Here is a 21,563-nt window from a genome sequence, read left to right on the forward strand (position 1 = left end):
GTGGGGGTGGAAGGGCGGGATTGGGGCTGGGGCGGTCTGGGGGCTTGTTCTCCCAACTCCCCCCGCGTCCCTGTAGCGCAGCCTCGGGCAGCGCCCGGCGGCCCCGCGTGGGGCTCGCCGCTGCCGGAGCCCGGCCCCCCGCTTGAGTGGCAGCCGTGGGAGGCTGCGGTGCGCCCGGCTTCGGAGCCGCCTCCCCGGCAGGACGCGGCGCAGGTCAGCGCATCTCGCAGCCCCCGGCAGGACGCGGCCGCCGCAGCCCGTGCGCCCCTGGCCCTGCGCCCTCGCCCCGCGCCCCGAGCCCGGTAAGCGCCGCGCCCGCGGGTCCCTCGCGGCCCCCAGCGCCCCGCGCCCTGGCTCCCCGCGGCCCCGGCCCATATCTGGGCAAAATATTCGGCTGTCACCGAGCGGGACCAGCGGCAGCAGCGGCTCTATAAATAGCGCCCGGCTGGCGCTGCGAGCGAGGCGCCGCTGCAGGGCCGCGCCGGGGGCTGGGCACAGGGGCTGGGAGCCGAGGAGCAGCCCGGGAACCACAAGCAGCGTCGGGGTCCTGCGCTTCCCTCCCAGGGCTGCACGGACTTGGGGGCAGGCGAGCGGGGGTGTCCCGCTCTGCCAGGGGCGTGGGGACTGTAGGGGATGGGGCCCTGGCCCCTGGGCACCGCTAGGCTGGATCCCATGGCTGGGTCCTCTGTCCCAGTCCCATGCCTCCCCCAGATGCTTGAAAGGGACGTAGGAGACTCCCTGCAGTTCTGGGCTAGCCTGGCCCAGGGAGAATCTCCTCTGAGCCCCAAAGCAGGCGGCTAGAGCCTTTAACAAGCTCTGGTTATTGGTTTACCTTTTACCACTGAATTTTACCAGTAAGAGCTCAAAGCTGTTCTGAACCCTGCTGAGCTCACACCTGCCGGACAGTTTATTTTCTATTTGTTTCACTTTGTATAACACATTGGATCCACAGCCCTGGCAAATTCCCTAAAGAATGAGCCTGACAACAATTTAATGAGGCACAAGTTAAATTAGACCGGCACTTGCAGAGAACCTGATAGCCACAGCTAAGAGGGACTTTCATGAACATTGGCATCCATTCCAAATATCCATGAAACACACAGATCCCCAGCTCTGCCCTTCCTGTACATGAGGTGCCTAGTTTATTTGTTCCCCTATTTCTGTAAAGCGCAGCTGTTCACTGGACTTAATCTTTGCCTTTGATAAAACCCTCACTCCCAATCTTGATTCAGGGCTTGCTGCCTGTGGATAGTGTGATGTAGAACCCTATTCACATGACACATCCATTTTCAGCTCTTCCACCAAACTTTCCCAGGAATAGGATTCGGATCCACTCAATCAAAAAAATCATTCTGTTAAGATGATGTAATTTGTGAGCCTGTCCTTGTACTTTTGGTCATTGTGAGTGGTGTTTTGTTAGGAAATGGCTTGCAGAAAGAGGACTCTCATGTTTAGTGTGTTGAAAGTATTTATAAGTATACGACACTAAGTGCCATATCTTTGGGAACGTTAGGAGCCAGGTCCCAATACCCCACAAAGTAGTGCATTGTGATTTATTACCCATTATTTCTTGAGCACTTGTTTTGATCCATTTCACAGTATTCATATCAAAGGCAGTTTGAATTAATTTTTCAAGTAAGGTGTCATGAATCACTGTGTTGCAATTACTGTATTCGCTGCTTCTGCTAAATTTGTAATTCCTTCCCCAAAAGCAATTCCTTGTGATTTATCCTTTGTAAATCCATTGCTGGTTTATTGTCCATGACTTCATTCTCTTCCAAGCACTTGCAGATTTTTTAACTCAATCTGTATTTCATTATTATAGTTTGAATTAATGATTTAGCTTAATTAAATATTATAGGCCAGATTTTCTATTCATTACACCAGTTTTATGCTGGTGCAATTCCCGTTATTTCATGGAGCTATGCTGGTATGGAACCAGTGTAACAGAATGGAGAATCGGGCCCTGTCCTTAATTACTTACAAGCTATTTTAGTACAAAGAATTTTAATTTTAGCTCTGCAGTTCACCTGTAATTAGAATGTGTGCTGCTGCAATGCCATAATCCATGTTACTTTCAGCTGAGATCAGACATAGCAGTAGGCGTTTAAGGACCCCAGTAATTAATCTCTGAGTTGCATTCGCTTCAATAGTTTCTATCTATACACATGTATCTTACATATATATATTCCATTTTAATGAAATGTGTTCCAGTGGGATGGGCCAGTTTGACAGCCCCTCTCTTAATCCAGAGAACAGGCATGGCCATTCAGCATTAATGTTCAGATAGGTCCTCATCTGCTGTAGAGCCACTGTAGTCGACTGACTTGGAGCAACACCAAGTTACACCAGCTGAGGATCTGCCTCTTTACCTTTGCAGTTCAACCTATGGTGCAGTTCTAGTCTGAAAAGTGACATCATCTTAGTGTGTAAACTTGGGCCTGTGTATAATCAGATTCCTGTACATGTATGTTCCTGGCTAACAAAAGTTTTTATCCTGTAACCCTTCTGCCAAGTGGTGTTGGCAGCAAGAAGAGCCAGGTTCAATAACTGTGGGGGGGGGCTTAGCATTACAAAACAGAACCATCTTGAGCCCCCTCCCAGAAATCTGAGAAAATTAAACATCGCCTCTGGGTGCTTCTAAAGCTACATCTACTCTAGAGGCCGGGGTTCTGGGTCCCAGCTGGAACAGACATACTCTACTCCTGGGGGAATTCTGTGCCAACAAATAAAAAATAATGCACACAGTATTTTAAAATTCTGCAAAATTCTGCATATTTGTCAAAATCACACAATAGAAGCACAATATAAGTTTCAATTATTTTGGCAATTTATTTCAGAATACCTGTCAACAAGTATGTCTGCAGCAATACAAACAACAAAAAGATTCAGGAAGTGATTTTTGACAAATAGATTCCTTACTAGCTATATTAATACAGAACTCTGAATAATAGCTGCAGGACATCTCCAGCAGAATGCATTTTCTATGGGGGAGAAAAAATGTGCAGGGGACATGAATTCTGCATGTGTGTAGTGGTGCAGAATTCCCCCAGAGGTAATACGTGCACTAGGTCTCATTGAGCTACCGTGCTAAAAATAGTTGCAGCAGCAAGGTCTACAGCATGGGCTAGCCGCCCCAAGTACAAACCCGCCTGAATCTGATGGTTATGAACTCTGGGCAACTAGCCCGTGCCACTGCTGCCTGTGCTACCATGGCTACACTACTATTGTTGGCGTGGTAGCTCAGCTGAGAGCTAGCATGAGTGTATCTATGCGAGCTGGGAATCGCATCCTTAGTTTGCAGTGTAGATAGTGTAAATGTAGATTAAGAGGCAATGCTGCCCCCTCACAGGCACTGAGTCGTGTATAACAAGTGAAAACTTTTAGTAAGGGGAGAGGGAACACAGCATTAATTTGGGAAAACACCACAACAGCAGGGACAGCCCACAACATTTTGGCAGGGGAGCTCAAATGATGCCCCCATGCCCCCTCACTTGGGCCAAAAATTTGGAAGTTCTCAATTCTTCATTCTTCCTGTTCTACCCCTCTCATGATACTGCTCTGCTATCTACACCAATAAAGGAGAACAAACAGCATAAAATATCTTGTTCAAAAATTTTAACACTTAACTTTCAAATGCCTGAACAGCAAATATAACTTTTCTTGTCTGCATAGTAAACACTGGCATTTTTATCTGTTTGAATAATCAAAGTGGTGCTTTCCGTGCCTTCTTGGTTGCAAAGATTTGAACTGCTTCCTGAAGGTCCACAGTCCGGGCCAGCACATGCTCTATTGAGATGGTTGCAAGGCCAACCAGCCTCTCCTGAGTCATTGTGGAGCATAGATGTGTTTTTATTAACTTCGGCTTGGAGAAGCTGTGTTCTCTACTGGCAACTGTTACAGGAAGTGTTAGAAGTATCCACAGAACAACAAAAGAATTTGGAAAGAGGGTGGTCATCTTATGTGTGCACATATATTCCAGAACAGCCTTTGGAGTTGATCCTGCTGAAATGTATCTTGAAAGCGCTTTCAGTTCATCACCTAAATCACTCGCATCAATATTGCGCATGTCATCATGTGTCAACATTGTCTCTAGTGCTCTGCATTGCTAGTGTAGGTCTTCTTCAGGTATAATGAGGAGTTTTGGAATATCATACAACATCCCAAATATACTGCTGTGTTCCTTGAGCTGCATGAAACGTTCTTCAACTGACTGTATTGTACAATCTAGCACCTGGATAAAGAATTCAACTTGAATTGTTGTTTGGGGTCTCTTATGGGATTATCCCATCCCTCGTAATCAAAATGTCTTCTTCAGTGATTCTTGTATTCTTGAATGGGTGGGAAAATAGCTTCAGTGTGAAGTTCCTCTGCCAACTTCTGTGCACTCTTCAAAACGTTTTGAAATCCCTCATCTGACCGGTAAGACTGTAGGTATGACTTTGCTTTGTCCAGTTGTTCCATTACTCCAGATATATCAAGGTCAACACCCTGGAGTCTCTTGCGTACAACATTTATTTCAAACAGTATGTCATGCTACAAGACGAAGCCACACAGTAATTTGAAGTTATGTATGTTTCTAGTGATTCCATTTCCCACTGCCACTGTTCTCCCATGAACAATTCCTGTCATAGCTTTATCCTCCATAATGGCAACTATGGCATCATCTGTCTTCCCAATTTGGTGTTTGATAGGCTTTAGCACCTCCACTCGACTTTCCCATCGTGTGGCAATCAGTGGTTTGAGTCTCAGAGAGGAAGTTCCGAGATGTTGTTTCAAAATTTGCCATTGATGAGTTGATGCAGAGAAAAATACATGGGTGCTTTGAATTACATTAAAAAATTCAGCAGCCTCATTAGAAGCTGATGCTGCATCACTGACCACCAAGTTCAATGATTGAGAACACCATGGGACAAAAAAAGCTCGAGGGTTTAACTCTCGGATCCGTGTCTGCACTCCTCTGTTCTTTCCTCTCATGTTGGCACCATTATCGTAGCCCTGACCTCTCATGTCAGCTATCGCAATTCCCCTATCTTCCAGCTTTTTAAGAAGCACATTTGTCATACCAGCTCCTGTAGTATCATCAATGTCAACACATTCTAGAAAATGCTCTCGGACAGTCACCATTGCAGGGACATTTTCAGTAGGTTCTGTTGTTGTTACAAAATGCACCATTAAAGTCATTTTTTTCCGTACATCTGATGTCAGGTGTGCAGTCCAGAATAACGGAGTAATATCTTGCTGATTTCAGATCTGCCACAATCTTCTGTTTGACTTTTGTTGCCAGTAACTGTATGATCTCGTTTTGAATTGTTTTTCCAAGGTTGTGGTGTGTGTACATTTCGTGGGTGGTGACTCTTCTTAGATGCTCCTGGAGTACAGCATCAAACTCTGCCATCAGCTCCACAATTTTAAGGACGTTTCTATTGTTTGGCACATACAGCTGATCTGAAGTGCCACGCAGTGCTAGGTTTTGGGTAGCAAGCATTCTCACAATGCCAATGAGCCTTTTCGAAACATTTTGCCAGTAAAGAGACTCTGATGCAATCTTCTCTTGATGCTGATCACATATGGTGGCCTTTAACCTTAGTCTCATCTCAAACTCTTTCCACCTATGGAATGCTCTCTCGTGATTTGCTGCCTTCTCTTGGCGTGCCAGATTTCTAGCCAGATTTTTCCTGTCCTTTGTTCCTGTAGAACCCAACATGGCTGGAACATTAGACTGGAAGAGTTTGTTACAAAAACAGTGTGCAGCATTCTGGGTTTTTGAGTACATAAGCCATGGCCTCTCCACTTTGTCACCACTGGGGATTTCACACCAGTAATGTGTTGGATGGAAACTTCTGTTTTCATTGTCTTTGGGGATCATGAAGTTTTTCACTTGCTGTGGCCCATGCAGTACAAGGAAGTCCCTCAGGCTACTGCTCAAGTGGGTCCACAGTCCTGGATCATCTAGACTTAAGGAACTAAACTCAGCAGCAGCTGTTCCTAGTGCCTCCACCACACTCTTCTCTGATCTATACTTTCTTCAGGAATGTGCATGGTTCCATCCATTTGAGATGGAGATATGGATGCTGCAGTAGCTGCCAGATCGCCTGCACTCTGACTAACTGGAAGATCAGGCATCTCCTCACCACTCAGATCCTCAATGGGGCCAGAAGGCTCACCGTGAACATTTGTGTCTATGTATCTCAGGAGAGCTCCTTCCTGCTTAGACAGAAAAGCTCCCTTTGCTTTCTTTCTTTTTCTGAATGCTGCCCCAGAGGGGCGTTTTCTTCTTTCACTCATGGCTGCTGTTCTGTGCCAGCTATAGTAGTTCTCAACACTCAGTTGAAGGGGACAAATAAGCAGGCTGGTAGCAGGGCCTGAGTGAGGGAAGATATCAGCGTCTTAAGGGCCTAACTGGCTCCTACTACTTCAGCTGACTGCCTGTTCTCCTCAAGTGGGTTCAGGGAAGCAGCAGGAAACAGGAAGCTCCCTGAGAAGCTGATGTGAATCAGTCCAGGCTCCTTGGGGTGCTGGAGAGGTACGTAAGAGGCACCTCCTCCTCTCTCTCCCTGCAGCTCCTGCTGCTTTCTATTATTCCCTCTCCCCTTTTCTCCTGCCTGCCTGTTATGTCTCTCGTGCCCTCTTTCCTCCAGCATAGCACTCCACCATCTCTGTGTGTCTAGAGCAGAGAGAATACATATGCACCAGACACAATTTTCTACACTCTGGGTCCTAGTGACGCCCCCTCCTCCCCACCTAAGTCTGGCACCTGAGGAGACCGCCTCAGTTCGCCTCATGGTAAGGCCAGCCCAGCACAACAGTGACCCGAAAGTACCTCCTGCTTAGTGACTAAGGTTCCAGTTAGGACGATTCCTTTAAATTAAGGCACAATAAATAAATTAGAATAGGCATATTAAGTATAGGTCTGCTGCCCTTTCCTCATACAATAATAACATCATTTAATTACCCCCGCATGAAAGACTTAAGTGAATTTTAACCCCAAACAGCCAAATTGATTACTTTGGCAAAGCATGTGTGTCTGTCCAAATATGATCTGCTCCTGAGGTCTCTTCCCCCAGTTCCTCAATAGAAGGCAGGGGAGAGCTGAGTCAGACCTCTGCTTACACTGCTGTTAGAAGGGCAGACAAGAGCTGAAACGCTTCTGGGGAGCTGGAATCTGTTCTGGCCCAGGCATCGTACAAGAGGAAAGGAAGGTGCAGTGAGAGTCAGTGGGAGCCCTCCTTGGTTTTCATGCAGGGCTGGCAGTTAGGAAATGACCAGTGGATCTGTAGTGCCTAGACTGCCCCTTTGGTTTCTTGCCAGTCTTGGAGCCTAGTCCAGGTGCAGTGTTCCCAGGGCATTCAGTGGGAGTTTCAAAGGGGCAGCAATGTCAGGATTGGTTTCACAACCTGACGGGCAATTTACTACAGTTGAGAGTCACTCACCCCATTTGAGCAGTGAGAAACCATAGAAATGTGAGCCCACTCGACTTTCCACAGCTCCAGCCATTGCATCTCCTGGGGGTCTAATGTTTGCTATGTTTTCATCGAGACTGCCGAAAAGGCAGCCACAGGTGTGCCAAAAACCTAGAGCACCGACACTCAAGAACCTCCAAGAGCTACTCTGCAAAGCAAAATGTACTCTGGAGCCTACCTGCTGAGCTAGCCATTGTCAAAGTACAACCCTAGCACCTTCCCAATGTAGCTGTGATGCAGTTAGCTCAGCCTGGGTACAGATCTCTTCCTGAGCAGCCTTCTCCATCCCCACTGCCTCTGTGCTTGCAATATCTACACTCACCCGTCGCATCAGTTGGTTTTTGTAATTGGCGGGAGCTGAACTAGGAAGGTGCACAAAGACTGGCAGCAACAATGAGAGATTCAAGAGCATAAATTAATAGGGGCAGAAGATGAGTGTGTCTGCTCTTGAAATGAAAGGGATCAGACTCTGTCCTGACTTCCACCCTGTGTAATCCCATGTGCTCCTATATGGTCACACAAGGAAGTTTGGATAGGGCAGAATTTAGCTCTCCGTTCTGCAAAGGATGCGTTATTTAGTGGCATTTTTGCAGTGAATCTCTCTGTAGCTCTGTCTCTTTCAGCCTCCTGTGTGTTAGAGGCAGCAGTGTGGACTTGAGCAGAGAAGGGGTGTTTGGCACAGTCGCCGGGGTCCATATTTATCACTTGTTAAAAAGGTACTTTCCTTTCTGACTAAGAGAACGAAATCAGCCAGAAAACAAATCAGTGCACACATGTCAGAAAGCAGCCCCATAAAAGGACTGGTCTTAGGTATTTATTCTTGCTCTCCAGACCGAAGACTTGCCACTTGGTAATAGTAACAAATATTCACGTCTCAGTAAGCATGCTTCATTTAAAGCTAGTGCCTGAGATTAACTGCGCATTGACTGGTCCACCGCATGAGTTGGGAGCATGGTCTAGGGCACTGATCATGGGACTGAGAGACAGGGAGCATAATTCTCCAGGGCCCTGCCCCTTGTGTCATTGTTAACACCTACGCAAAGTGCGTGTAAATGGTCTCAGCTCAGAGTGGCTGCATTTTACACCCATCAGCACAGGTGTAAGGGACAACATGAGGTGCAAGGCAGGAAAGAAACATGATCAGAGAAGTCTATTTCTGAATATGCTTACACCAGTGTAAACTCTCTAGATTTCCTCCTGATTCAAACCAGTGCAAATGAGATCAAGAAGGATCCTCTTGAGTTCTAGACCTGACACTTTCATTGATTTGCTGTAAGTCCTTGGGCAAGTTGCCTGGGCCCAAATTTTCTGAAGAATTCACTAAGGACCTGATCCAATGTCTGCTGGAGTCAATGGGTGTCTTTCCCTGCCTATGTCTCCAGTGGGTAATAGATCAGCCCCTAATTCTGGGCACATTTGCATGAGACACCGAGGTCCTGGTGTTCCCAAAATGTGGAGTGCTCACAACTCTAACAGAAGTCATTGGGATCTGTGAGAGATCAGGCTTCCTGGGATCCATGATCTCAGGGTCCAAAATTAGAACATTTAAGGCCCTAATCTCTCTGTCTCTTCACTGTAACCCCCTGCCCTCTCAGGTTGTGCCTTAGATATAACCTGCCCCAGCCCATGCAATTAACACTAAATGTCGTCACAGAATGTTTGGTTATCATTAACTTTTAATGACTGAGCACCTACTGTGTATCCAATGTATCTCTTGTTTATCTTGCAAATCATACTACGGGCCAAAGAAAAAACAAAAATGTTTGCAGCAGCTGCAAAGAGGGTGATTTATGTGAAGTTTATATAATTTAAAAATAATGGTTCTGACTTATGACTCAGATTTTACTTAACTCCTGCAAAAGGATCATATAAACCAAAACACTGCACACTCCCATGAGGGATGGTCCTAGAGCTAGGGCAATTCAGAGCAAGCCTTGCACAACCTATTAGTGAAATTTAAAAACAAGGCTGAATTTAGAACGTAGAGCATTTTGCTGCACTTCTCTCTGAAAGTTGGCAGCTTGACTTAGTCAACTGGTGTCACATTAGGGAAGAAACTCCCTTGTTTGCTTCTCCACCTGTAAACCTGGGAGATATTTTCCTATAGATTTTTGGTTTTTGTCAGGCAAGCATTTATTTGTCTCCTTATATTTCCAATCTGGAGTTGTAGCTCACACTGCTCTGATCTGTTTACCTGTTGCTTTAGTATGTAATCAGTGATTGCCATGGCTCTGGCAATAATAATACCTAGCACTTACATAGCTTGTCTGATCACCACATTGCAAAATGCTTTACAAAGGTCAGAATCTTTATCTTCATTTTACAGATGGGGAAACTGAGGCATAGGGTGACTATAACAGCTCTCATATGGCCTATGGATATCTGTGCTTCTCCTGGTTCATGTCACCTTCTTTACCACAGCAAACACTGAAATCTGCATGGTAGCTCGGATTGATAGTCAGCTTTATCAGGGGGACAGCTGTATGAGTACTCGATTTAGGCTAAGATCAGGCATGATTGATCAATTACACAGCAGCAGAAAGAAGCCTGCTAAGAGGAGGTGTTTACAGTCTCAAGGTCACAACTCTTTGTTTCCTCTTGGCACTTTTGTGTAACTAGAATCCAGATGACCTCTGAATGGTATATGTGCTGCTGTTCTGTAGTGATGTACAGCGTGAGACCACCAGGGAGTGAAAAGGAACGGGGCTGGTTACCAAGCATGAGAGAAAATTGTCAGTACTATAATGAAGTGTCTTCAAGGGCTATAAATCATTCATGGTTCTGAGGGTCATTTTGTGTTTAAATTTGTATGACTGTGTGCTCTTGTGTGTGATCAAAAACAATTCTTAAACACAAAACCAACCAAGGGATTTAAATGTAAAATATTTAATCAACGTTGGGTTATAGCTGAGATTTCAAAGGCCCAACAGTCTAGGAATTCAGAGTTAGGGTTCCAATAACTGCCTGAGCTTGGCTACCTTCAGAATACATTGCAAAGGCAGAGCAAGATGGAATGGCTGGAAATTGAAGCTACTCCGATTCAGACTGGAAATAAGGTGCAACTGTTTAACTGACGGTAATTAACCAGTGGAACAACTCACATGAGGGCATGGGAGATTCTCCATCACTTGGAGTCATTAAATCCAGCTGAAGTCTCTTTGTCAAAGAAATGCTCTAGCTCCATCAGAAATTATCAATTTGATACAGGAATTGCTGAGTAAAATTCTCTGGTGTTTGTTATGTGAGAGGTCATTGAGGGAGGAGTATGTTTGAATTTCCTGACATTTGTGCATTTACAGCCACATCCATAGTATGGCACTAGTGTGGTTAATTCTTTTTGTGATTAAAACATGTGAGTAGGGTGACCAGACGTCTTGATAAAATCGGGACCATCCCGCTATTTAGGTGTTTGTCCCGCATCCGACTGATCTTTTGTTGAGATTCAATTTTTTAAAATGTTTATTTATTTATTAATTTTGCTTCACTGGCAGCACTCTTTTTTTTTTTCGCTCCGCCAGCAGACCCCCATGTGTCCTGATATTTTCTCCGTCTCATCTGGTCACCCTACATGTGAGTGAAGTTAGCGGGCTCCTCGCTGGATGCCCTTGGGACCAGTTGCCGTTCGGGCTGACTCTGTCAGTGCCCTGGCTGGTGGTTTAGGGCGAGGGGAGGCAGGGGCTGCAAAGGGGAGATTCGCAGAAGGGGGGTGCCTTGCACTGTTGGGAAATCGCACTGGCTCTGGTGGAGAGTAGACTGATCAGCTCCTCTGGGCTAGCGAGGAGGGGAGTGCTTGGAAAGGGGAACTTGCCACAGAAAGGGGTGGAGGACAGGGTGAAGACTGCTCCACCTCAGAGATGACTGACCACAGATTGGTCAGCCAGGCCTCACAGCCCTGAAGCTGCATGGCCCAGTGGGAAAGCAGTGTCCCAAGAGGAGGGGCTGGAGATGGACCATGGACCCTAACTGAAGACAGTAGAGCAGCTGATCAATGAAGCCCCCAGGGCTGGCCCCAGACAGACGGCTTAAGAGACAGGGCACCTTTGCCTTTCTTTTCTCTTCCTTTGACCCCCTCTCACAAGGAGAGCAAGGCAAAGGGACCTTTCTTGTCTTTGGGTGGAGAACCCTTTGTGTGCTACAAACAGGGAGGTCATTATAAATAACTTGAATTGGGGACTGTAAGCGAGCAGACTCACGCTGTGGCGCCTCCTGCTGGTGTTCTAGGGAATTAGCATCCAGAGTGCCCTCTGCTGGCTGGTGATCCACCTTTCTGCTTGCTGTTGGCCCCCCGTGTCCCTCCCAGGACCCAGTGCCCCTTTTACCTGGGGTGCTGCTCCCCAGCAGTAACCTCTTTCTCTCAGGGTCTCCCCCTCCCAGGGGAACCTCCACACACTATCCCCACCTCGCCTCAGTATCAGGCTACTGCCACTCATTGTCTAGGCCCCCGCCCTGGGGCAGACTGCAGGATCAGCCACTCATCACTGGCAAGGTTGGGTTTGGACCTGCTGCCTTTGCCTACCCCTGGGCTGCCCTCTGCAACACCCAGTACCTGTTGGCCCAATGCTAGGCCACAGCCTGGGGCTTTCCTAGGCTGGAGCTCCCCAGCTCCTCTGCCCTTCCCCAGCCCTGCTCCACTCAGGTACCCTGTCTCTAGCTCCCTGCAGCCAGGCCCTTCTCCCTCTACAGGCAGAGGGAGACTGCTGAGCTCCTGGCTCCCAGCCTCTTTATACAGGCCAGGTGTGGCCTCATTGGGGCGTGGCCCAGCTGCAGCTGCTTCCCCAATCAGCCCAGCTTTTAGAGCTGCAGCCCTCTCCAGGGCTGTTTTTTAAACACCTCAGGGCAGGAGCAGGTAACCACCCCACCACAGGGACTGTGGGGACACAGAAATGCCCTAGCCCCCCACAAGGTCCCTGCTGTGTGTCTCACATTGGGCACCCACAATCCCCCATCACCTTAGCCAGTGTTGGCCATTTGTCCTAGGGATCGGAGAGGTTGTTTCCTGAGGAACAGGCTGTTGGCTCTCGCATGAGGCCATCTGGCTCCATTTAGGCGGTCTATCACCAAACCAAACCTCGTACTTCCCTGTTATACTGCTAGTGCCTCGGTCGTGTTCTCTACGGTCATAAACACTGGTCCTTCAATTCCACTATGCTAGCAAATACCTCAGTCGGCCAGGAGAGACTTCCACATGCATTGCTCGGCCTCTGGGGATAGCAGCTCGGGTGTTCACACCTGTCCTTGGCAGTCACAGCTGCAAACTTTGCTCTGTGCTGCAGGCCTCAGATCACTCCCTCACGGATGCTTTTGAGACCTGTAGGAGTCTAACACCAAACTTTGGGACACGCTTTCCAGCAGCAACGTCCCAGGCTGTTGTCTGCAATCAAACCCTTCCCCCGCCTTTGTCTCCCTCTCAGCATGGGTGAGTTAAAGGTTAGATTGCTGTAGAGTCACTTGCTTTGCTGGTCTCTCCCTGTTTTGTGCTAGGTGTGGAGCCACATCCTTTTGTTGTGGAGAGAGGAACTACATCAGAGTTAAGGTTGCAACCAACATAGGCATTGCCACCCAGGGTCAGTGCAGGCCAGCAGGCACACGAAGTGATTTTTGAACCATGATGCAGATGTCAGCGTATCAGATGAGCTCATTCAGTCTGTTTCTCTTTGGTATTTTATTTTTGCAGTCATTAAAATAGGCACAGCACAAAACAGGACCCAGCCCTGAGACATGCACAGTGCCCTCAGTTCATAATTGACTCAGCACTTTCATAGAATCATAGAATCTTAGAAGAATAGGGTTGGAAGAGACCTCAGGATGTCATCTAGTCCAACCCCCTGCTCAAAGCAGGACCAATTCCCAACTAAATCATCCCAGCCAGGGCTCTTTCAAGCTGGGCCTTAAAGACCTCTAAGGATAGAGATTCCACCACCTCCCTAGATAGCCCATTCCAGTGCTTCACCACCCTCCTAGTGAAAAAGTTTTTCCTAATATCCAACCTAAACCTCCCCCACTGCAACTTGAGACCGTTGCTGCTGCTTCTGTCATCTGCCACCACTGAGAATAGCCTAGATCCATCCTCTTTGGAACCCCACTTCAGATAGTTCTCTTCTGCAGACTAAATAACCCCAGTTCCCTCAGCTTCTCCTCATAAGTCATGTGCCCCAGCCCCCTAATAATTTTCGTTGCCCTCCAATGGACTCTCTCCAATTTGTCCACATCATTTCTGTAGTTGGGGGACCAAAACTGAATGCAATACTCCAGGTGTGGCTTCACCAGTGTCAAATAGAGGGGAATAATCATTTCCCTCGATCTGCTGGCAATGCTCCTACTAATACAGCTCAATATGCTGTTGGCCTTCTTGGCAACAAGGGCACACTGCTGACTCATATCCAGCTTCTCATCCACTATAATCTCCAGGTCCTTTTCTGCAGAACTGCTGCTTAGCCAGTCGGTCCCCAGTCTGTAGCAGTGCATGGGATTCTTCCATCCTAAATGCAGAACTCTGCACTTGTCCTTCTTGAACCTCATCAGATTTCTTTTGGCCCAATCCTCCAATTTGTCTAGGACACACTGCATCCTATCCTTACCCTCCAGTGTATCTACCTCTCCCCCCATCTTAGTGTCACCTGTGAACCTGTTGAGGGTGCAACTCATCCCCTCATCCAGATCATTAATAAAGATGTTGAACAAAACCGGCCCCAGGACCAATCCGTGGGGCGACTTCGCTTGATACCGGCTGCCAACTGGACATCGAGCCATTGATCACTACCCATTGAGCCTGATGATCTAGCCAGCTTTCTATCCACCTTAGAGTCCATTCATCCAGCCCATATTTCTTTAACTTGCCGGCAGAAATACTGTGGGAGACCGTATCAAAAGCTTTGATAAAGTTAAGATATATCACATCCACCACTTTCCCATATCCACAGAGCCAGTTATCTCATCATAGAAGGCAATCAGGTTTGTCAGGCATGACTTGCCCTTGGTGAATCCATGCTGACTGTTCCTGATCACCTTCCTCTCCTCCAAGTGCTTCAAAATGGATTCCTTTGATACTTTGCAGACTTGGGCCCATCCAAACTAGACATGAACATTAAAATAACAATGAGAATCTCCTCCCTTTCAGTCACCCCAAAAGCCTATCCCTTTCTCTGAAACCCAGTAGAGAGGGTCTGCTTTGCAGCTGGCCCAGAAGGCTAACCAGTCTGGGCTTGGGAACAAGGGCCCTGCATGAATGACAGACACCCTTCCACCCTCCCTGCTCAGCAGCACTCCCCTGGGTGAGAGATGTCTGAGTGCTAGTATATCAGTTGTTTGACAGTGCAAATCTACTTAAGCAACATTGGTGATTAGGCGTATTGGAATCCAAAGCTGTTCCGTTGCGTCCAAGTGCCAGATCCAGAAAATGCAAATACAATTGGTGCTTCCTTCTCCGGACTCCCGGGTTATATTATTCCTGCCCTCGATATGCCTGGCCCCAATTTAGCAATTTAAAACAGACGAGTCCTGCTAGTGGCTCATCCCTACTGTATCAAGCCTGAGCTGATGTCGTCATGCCTGGAAAATAGTGACTGCTTTTAAATGGGATTGTGTAAATAAAAGGTGCGATTCTGCAGTGGCATAGGGCACGCAGACTTTGAGCAAAGGAAATGGATGTTATATTTGAATTATGATCACAAACATGGGAAACAAAGTATTTGCTGGCTGCCTAAAACTTAATACCATGCTGTCAAATGTTGTATGTTTAATGTTCACTTTTGTGACCAGTGTAAAGGTTATTTTTCTAATCAGAACAGCAGTTGTGATACAGGAAGTTCTCAGTTAATGAAAATGTATTGGGGAAGTAAAATATACCCTAAAAGTGCATGATTGGCTGTGGATTGGTTTGGGAAAATCTAGAGAAGTCTGGCTAGGGCTGTGCAGCACAAAAGAACTCAAGAGAAAGTGAAGAAGCTAAAATCAAAAAGGTTAAATGGTCATTTATGGAGATAGGGAAAAATTCCAGTTTAATGAAAAGGAGGCATATGAAACATATGGGCTCATACATCATCCTCTTTCAGATACTACAGAAGACAATGGCAAGAGAAGATCCCTGCCCCCCCCCATCCCTTGAAATTGATAGGATAGGTGATGTTTGTAATGTTTTTAAAGCCATCTAATTTCCATGGGACCTACGGGAAGGGACTTAAGTGCTTTGAAAACTTTATGTATCAAAAGCAAACTTTCCAGGTGAAAAATATAAGTAAATATATTTTTAGGTATGCCTGGGTGCATATACGTGTATGTGTTAGCTGTTATTTCAGGTTGTTATAATACCTTTTTAAATATCTAGAGTTTTAAAAGAACTACATCTTAACAGCTAAGTCTCCGTTATTGGCTGTTTTGTTAATTCCATTTAAATGTATCAATTACTGAACTGAGAGGTGATAGCATCTCCTCTCTCTCTATATGCATCATTATTTTATATTAAGTACATGAGAAAAAGCCTTGCTCATAATTGATTGACAAATCATATGGTCAGTTAGTTAGTTTCCATTGTTTACCTTCTCAGAGGTAAACAATATTAAAGTGTAGAACTACATTAACCAATCAGTTCACATATGCAGATAAATACATCATGATGGCATGCATCATTTTAGCAAAGCTTACTGAACTTGGATTACTTCCTGAGTTACATATGCTGTGTATCTGCTTCCTCATTCTTCCAGACTTCTCTCTTCACCTCCCATTTAGAAAGTTAATTTAAAAGGAAAACTGCTGCACTTCTGAGACTCATGGCCTTAGTCCAGATTTTTAGAGATTCTGAATGGGTGCAGAAATGCACAGAGCACGAGATTGCGCCACCCTGCTGATCTGGAGCATTGCTTTTCAGTAGGGCTGGCCACAGAGGAAAGTATTACTCGGTTTGAGTAAGGTTACCAGAATTAGATCCCATGGGGAGTTTTTGTTTTGGTGAAAGTAGTGATTTATTGTCCCTCCAGGAAAAAAATGTGGGCCAAGGTAAAATGTGGTCACTAGATTCTTCTCTGCGCAGTCATTGCTGATGTTCACCTTAACAGAAGTAAATTTCTAGTACTGCTCAGAATGCTGAGTACTTCCCCTCAGCCTCACTGTGGGACTAGGACTCGGAATGTGAGCTCATGCTGCCCTTCTACTTGCTTCTTATACATCTGCAGTTACACATTTGAAGAATATCTTGCATTCCAATAGCAGTAGTGGTGTGAGCTCCATTTTCACGTTGCCCTTTTTTTTTTTTATTTTAGGTCACCCTTCAGCATAAAACGTGAGAATTTAAAACCTGAGATTTCTCTGAAATGTCGTACAGACAGGAATTGGAGAAATACCGGGATCTGGATGAGGATAAGATCCTTAGTGCATTGACAGAAGAAGAACTCAGGACACTGGAGAATGAACTGGAAGAGCTAGACCCTGATGTAAGTAGATTTTAAATGACCTCTAAATGGCTAATTCTGAGTAACAGTGGCAAAAAGCTTTATATCTTTTGGGTGGATCTGTCTGTATTTACTTCTTTAATCTGCTAAACTCTCTGTCCATCTCCTGAAACTGTAGTTTATGTGGTCTGAATTCATGACTTTGTGTGTTCTTTTTATTTCATTTAATGAGTTATATGAGAAATTTAATACCTAAGCAATGTAGTTGCTCCTCTGAAAAATGCAGGCCATTCATGCTGTTACACAAGGTCTTACTCCAGTTTCTCAGTGCTCCTGTGAATACAATGACAGGCGAAGCCAAGCAAAATCTGGAACTGGAGCAGAGGTCTGCTAAAGAGCAATGTTACTGAACCAGCTCTTTTCTGCTGTGATGGGTGAAGTGCCAGCTTAGACTGAGGGCCAGAGTCTGCTGACTTTAGTGACGTTCTATAGTCTATGAGGTGCCACAGGACTCTTTGCTGTTTTTACAGATCCAGACTAACACAGCTACCCCTCTGATACTTTAGTGACATGGAGTAGTTTCTTATTATGATAGCAGTCCCATTGAATTCAGTGGGATCACTCAGAGCCCTTATTCTGTGTAAGGATGGCAGAATTGGGCTGTACGTTTGCATCCTGTTTAAAAACTCTCCCAGCCCTGTCCCTGTCGGTAGAACTCACGCTCACAAGATCCAGATCCCAAAGAACCTATGGTATGTGTGCTGTCCCACTGACTTAGTTAGGTGATAATTCATTGTTCTTCCTGCAGCACTGCCTAGAACAGCAGCTGCTGCAGAATGGAAACAGGCCACTGCCACTGAGCCTGGGCAGAGAGTTCAGAACATCAGCCTCCCTGGGCAGAAGCACTCCTGCTGATCCCAGCTCCTTGGAGCCTGGCTCCAAGGAGATGGTGAATATTCCACCTACTCTGTATCAAGCTTTCTTGGAGATGGCACGGCGGACTTGGACCCTGATCCTGCAAACATGTGCACACATGAGTAGCCCTGGAAGTTCATGGGAATTGCGCAGATGTATAAAAGACAGCAACTCACATGCATAAGCATTTGCAGGGTCCAGGTCTTAGTGAGGACTCAGTAGTTTGCCTAGTTTCAAGAAAATATTTGCCTGCTGAGCACATGCTGTTCAGTGTTTCGGTGGCGTAACTCTGGGCTCTCAAGCCTGTAGGGAGGACAGGGCTGGATTCCATATTTGTTTATAGTCCACAAGTTGGGATATCAGTTCAGAACCTCATAGTCCCGTCAATCCACAGTGGATCCCCCCTGCTGTCAAAGGGAAGTTACACACCGAACATAGGGAGAATCTGCCCTCTCATGTTTTTTATTTATTCGGTCCCTTATTGTCACATTCAGCATCATGCTGAGAGAAGTGCTGTGCAAAAGCTAGGTGTTCCCTTTGCTCCCCTTCCATCCACTAACACCATCAGCAATGGAATAGTTAACGTTAACACTGAAGTGTCATCCCTCGGCTTTAGAATGGGCAATGCAATGAGGGGAATAGGGACTGGGAGTTTGCCCTTTGGAGTCACTGTTCCAGGCTCTCTGCAGACTCTGGCAGATGTTGCTGCATGACTTGCACTTGATCCACATTTGGAAGCTAATCTCTGTGGTCATGAGGGCTGGAAACTTACCTCTGCGAATGAAAATGGAGATTCTGCAGAGACGGGTGCACTACACGAGTCCATGCCACGGTGATGCAGGAGACCCTCTATCAGTACTTTGCCACTGCAGGAACTGCAATGAGAATACATTGCTTGGACTCCAATGCAGTGCATAAGAATGTATAGTGGAATGTCAGTTTTACAAACACCAATTTTACAAACAACCTGTCTACAAGCCCTTTTTCCTGAGAGAAAATACAGTGATCACATAACAAAAGTGATGTCACTGAAGAACTAGTCAACATCCTTTCACATTCCAGTGCCTTCAGTGCACTGGAAATCGCTTTGCCGAGGTCTGAAGGACAAGAAGAAGATGTCACGTTGCACCCACTGTTCTCTGGAGATGATCCATTTTATAAACTTTTTGATTTTATTAACTGCGCAATCACCAATTAGCGTGTAAAACGGGGGTTCTACTGCAGGCTGACTGATTTGAGTCACTAGCTTCCTGACACAGTAGAACTCCTATTTTGATTATTTTTTCCCCATGGGGAACAATGGTTTGTATAACTGGTCGTTTGTAAGACTGGTGTTCATCAAGTCGAGGTTCTAGTGTGGAGTAATGCGTGAGGTGGGGCTGCGGGAGGGAATAGGAATGACTCTGTCAGATCATGGGTTCTGTGGTGTACCTCAACCACGTGACATTCACGGTAGCGTGGCAGACGGGCACTCGCTTGTACATGAACGATTAAAATGAAGGCCCGTTTAATAGCAAACGGGGGTTCAGGGAAGGCAACAGTGTGCAGATTCATAGAGCGGAGCTCTGTGGTGACCAATCCTTGCAGACAGTCCAGCAGACATTGGGTATGAGCGGTGTGGGGGGCATCGCCCCACTACACTCTACTATGTTCCTGTCGCTAGTGCAAGCTAGTGCCACACTGCTGGGCCTGACTGCTCCTGGGCTCTTTCCTAATGGTGGCTTGCAAACCCTCCATGATTTGTCTTAAGAGCAGAGCCTGGCTTGCTATCTTCATTGCCCAGTACATTGCAGGCCCCAGGTCTGTGTATTTCCATCCGCAGCCTCAGTCTGTCATCATCCTACAGCTGCCTCTTCATCCAGTTTCTCCTGTGTGGCTTCACATCCTGCCATTGTCTCACTGCATCACCAGGAACATTTCAGCCTTCAACAGGCGGGACAGAAGCAGCAGCCGGAGGAGCCATGGTGGTATGCAGGGCCCCTTTGTGTTCACTGAAGACACTGGCGGTGAGGCAAGTCTAGGTTCCGCCATGCTTGCTCCTGTTGAGTGGTGCGGTAACTCCGCAATTCGTCCTGCTGATTTCAGAGGGAACACAGCCCTGAGTCAGCAAACAGCGAGCATGTGGTTAACTCCCACTAAGCTCGATCGCATACTTCACTTTAAACACGTTGACGTGCTTTGAGCCATGGCCATCAGGGAGAGTTTTCAGACTGTAGGCTTACTGACTGCGGGTGAACGTTAGAGAATCTAGTCTGAGGTGTGTCGAGTGATGCTTGTTGGAGTCATGAAAAGCACAGGAAGGCAGAAGGAGCGGCAGGTCTGAATGGGGCGGCAGAGAATGTGTGAGGGAAGTTGACAGTCCTGCTAGGTGACATGATATCAGCATCACAGTTAAGTAAGCAACTGGGAAAGAGGTTATCGCTCCAGGCGCAAGGTGAATGGAAGAGGGATCACAAGTGGGATGACCCAGGAGCAGGTTGTAAAACGTTATCCTGATGTATGGGACAGTTCCCGAGTGAAGAGCATGTGTTTACCTCATTGTTCACTTCTGCTCCCAATATGTCTGCTCCCAGCTGGGGTCTCAGTCTCTGCCCCAAAGGGTGACCAGACTAAGACAATCTTTTTGTTCTGCACGGTGGGGTCCTGGGGCACGACTGGGACCCCTAGGCACTACAGCAGTACAAATAATAATTTATGTTGATCCTAATGTATCGTCTGTACGTGGCGGTAGAAAACTCCCTCTTCTGCTATTGTGTCTGCAATTGTTCATTGAAAGAAGGCAGGCGTGACTGCGGATGTGCCCAGTAAAGGGCAGTTTGGTTGTGACAGAGAACGAGGCTGCTGCGGGGCAGGGGCATCCTGTTGCGGAGGCATTCTGAGTGTGTTCAGACTGCAGGGTCCTGACCGTCAGAGCTGGCTGAAAAATCCTCGTGACACTCTTCTCCAGTCGAAAAATGCTGTTTTCTTGAAACCAAAATGTTTCATGGGAATGTATCAATTCAACAAAAATTATCCTGGGAAGAGGGGAACAGCCACCCTCAGAATAGGCAGTAGCCCTGTGATTAGAGCACTCACTGGGTGTGTGGGAGACCCTGCTTCAAGTCCCGGCTCAGTTGATTCTAACTGCTGGGCTACAGAGTTGGTCTCTGTCAATATCCACCGCAGTAGAAGGGGGCCAGACTCCTTGGGGACAGGCTGGCTCGAGTGGCTAGGAGGCAGTTCAACTAACAGCAATAGGAGAGGGTAAAAAGAGGGAAGAGCTGAGCACTCAGCACAGAATTGAGATATTGAGAATAAAAGTAATCAAGGAATCAAAGGCACGAAGAGAACAAATTCTTGAATAGCCTAGACAGCAGCGCTGCGAGCCAGGGGAGCAAACAACAGAAACTGGAATTGCGCATTTATTATTAAAACCTAGTGGGAGCGCCACCCCTCTCCGCTCCTAGCACCTGCCCCGGCTGCTGGCTCTGTGCCCGGGAATCTGGCTGCCGGCCCCGCACCTGGGGCATCGGCTGCCAGCCAAGGCCCCTCGCCGAGGCTCTGCTCCCACCCCCACCCACAGCTATGGCCCCAGCCTCGGCTCCCTTACCCCTGTCTGCGCCCCCCCGGCCTTGGCTCCGAGGGGCCGTGTGGGGGTTGCAGACAGGGGTAAGTGGGGGTGCACAAGGTAAATTTAGGGACCACTGCCATATTGGGTTAAAAAACTGGGTTAGAAGGGAAGTGAAGGCAGTTATAAAAATATGTATATACTAGACTATTGATAAAGGAAGCAAAGGGACACAAAGAGAACTCTGTGGCCAGC

The 21,563-nt window shown here is 46.9% G+C and overlaps 1 protein-coding gene across 3 annotated transcripts in view; it reads left to right on the top strand.

Moving 5' to 3' along the window:
• Nucleotides 1-215: 215 nt before the first annotated feature.
• The window catches only part of TMOD1 (tropomodulin 1), a 94,276-nt gene continuing 72,928 nt past the window's right edge, over nucleotides 216-21,563 (top strand). For all 3 annotated transcript variants that reach the window (XM_030566167.1, XM_030566168.1, XM_030566166.1), the window contains exons 1-2: nucleotides 216-302; nucleotides 16,718-16,888. In XM_030566167.1, coding sequence (XP_030422027.1) covers nucleotides 16,769-16,888 — 120 coding nt within the window. In that variant the 5' untranslated portion in view covers nucleotides 216-302; nucleotides 16,718-16,768. The remainder of the gene's footprint in view (nucleotides 303-16,717; nucleotides 16,889-21,563) is intronic.

The sequence above is a fragment of the Gopherus evgoodei genome, chromosome 6 (genome assembly GCF_007399415.2).
Source record: "Gopherus evgoodei ecotype Sinaloan lineage chromosome 6, rGopEvg1_v1.p, whole genome shotgun sequence".
In the NCBI taxonomy this organism is placed as follows: Eukaryota; Metazoa; Chordata; order Testudines; family Testudinidae; genus Gopherus; species Gopherus evgoodei.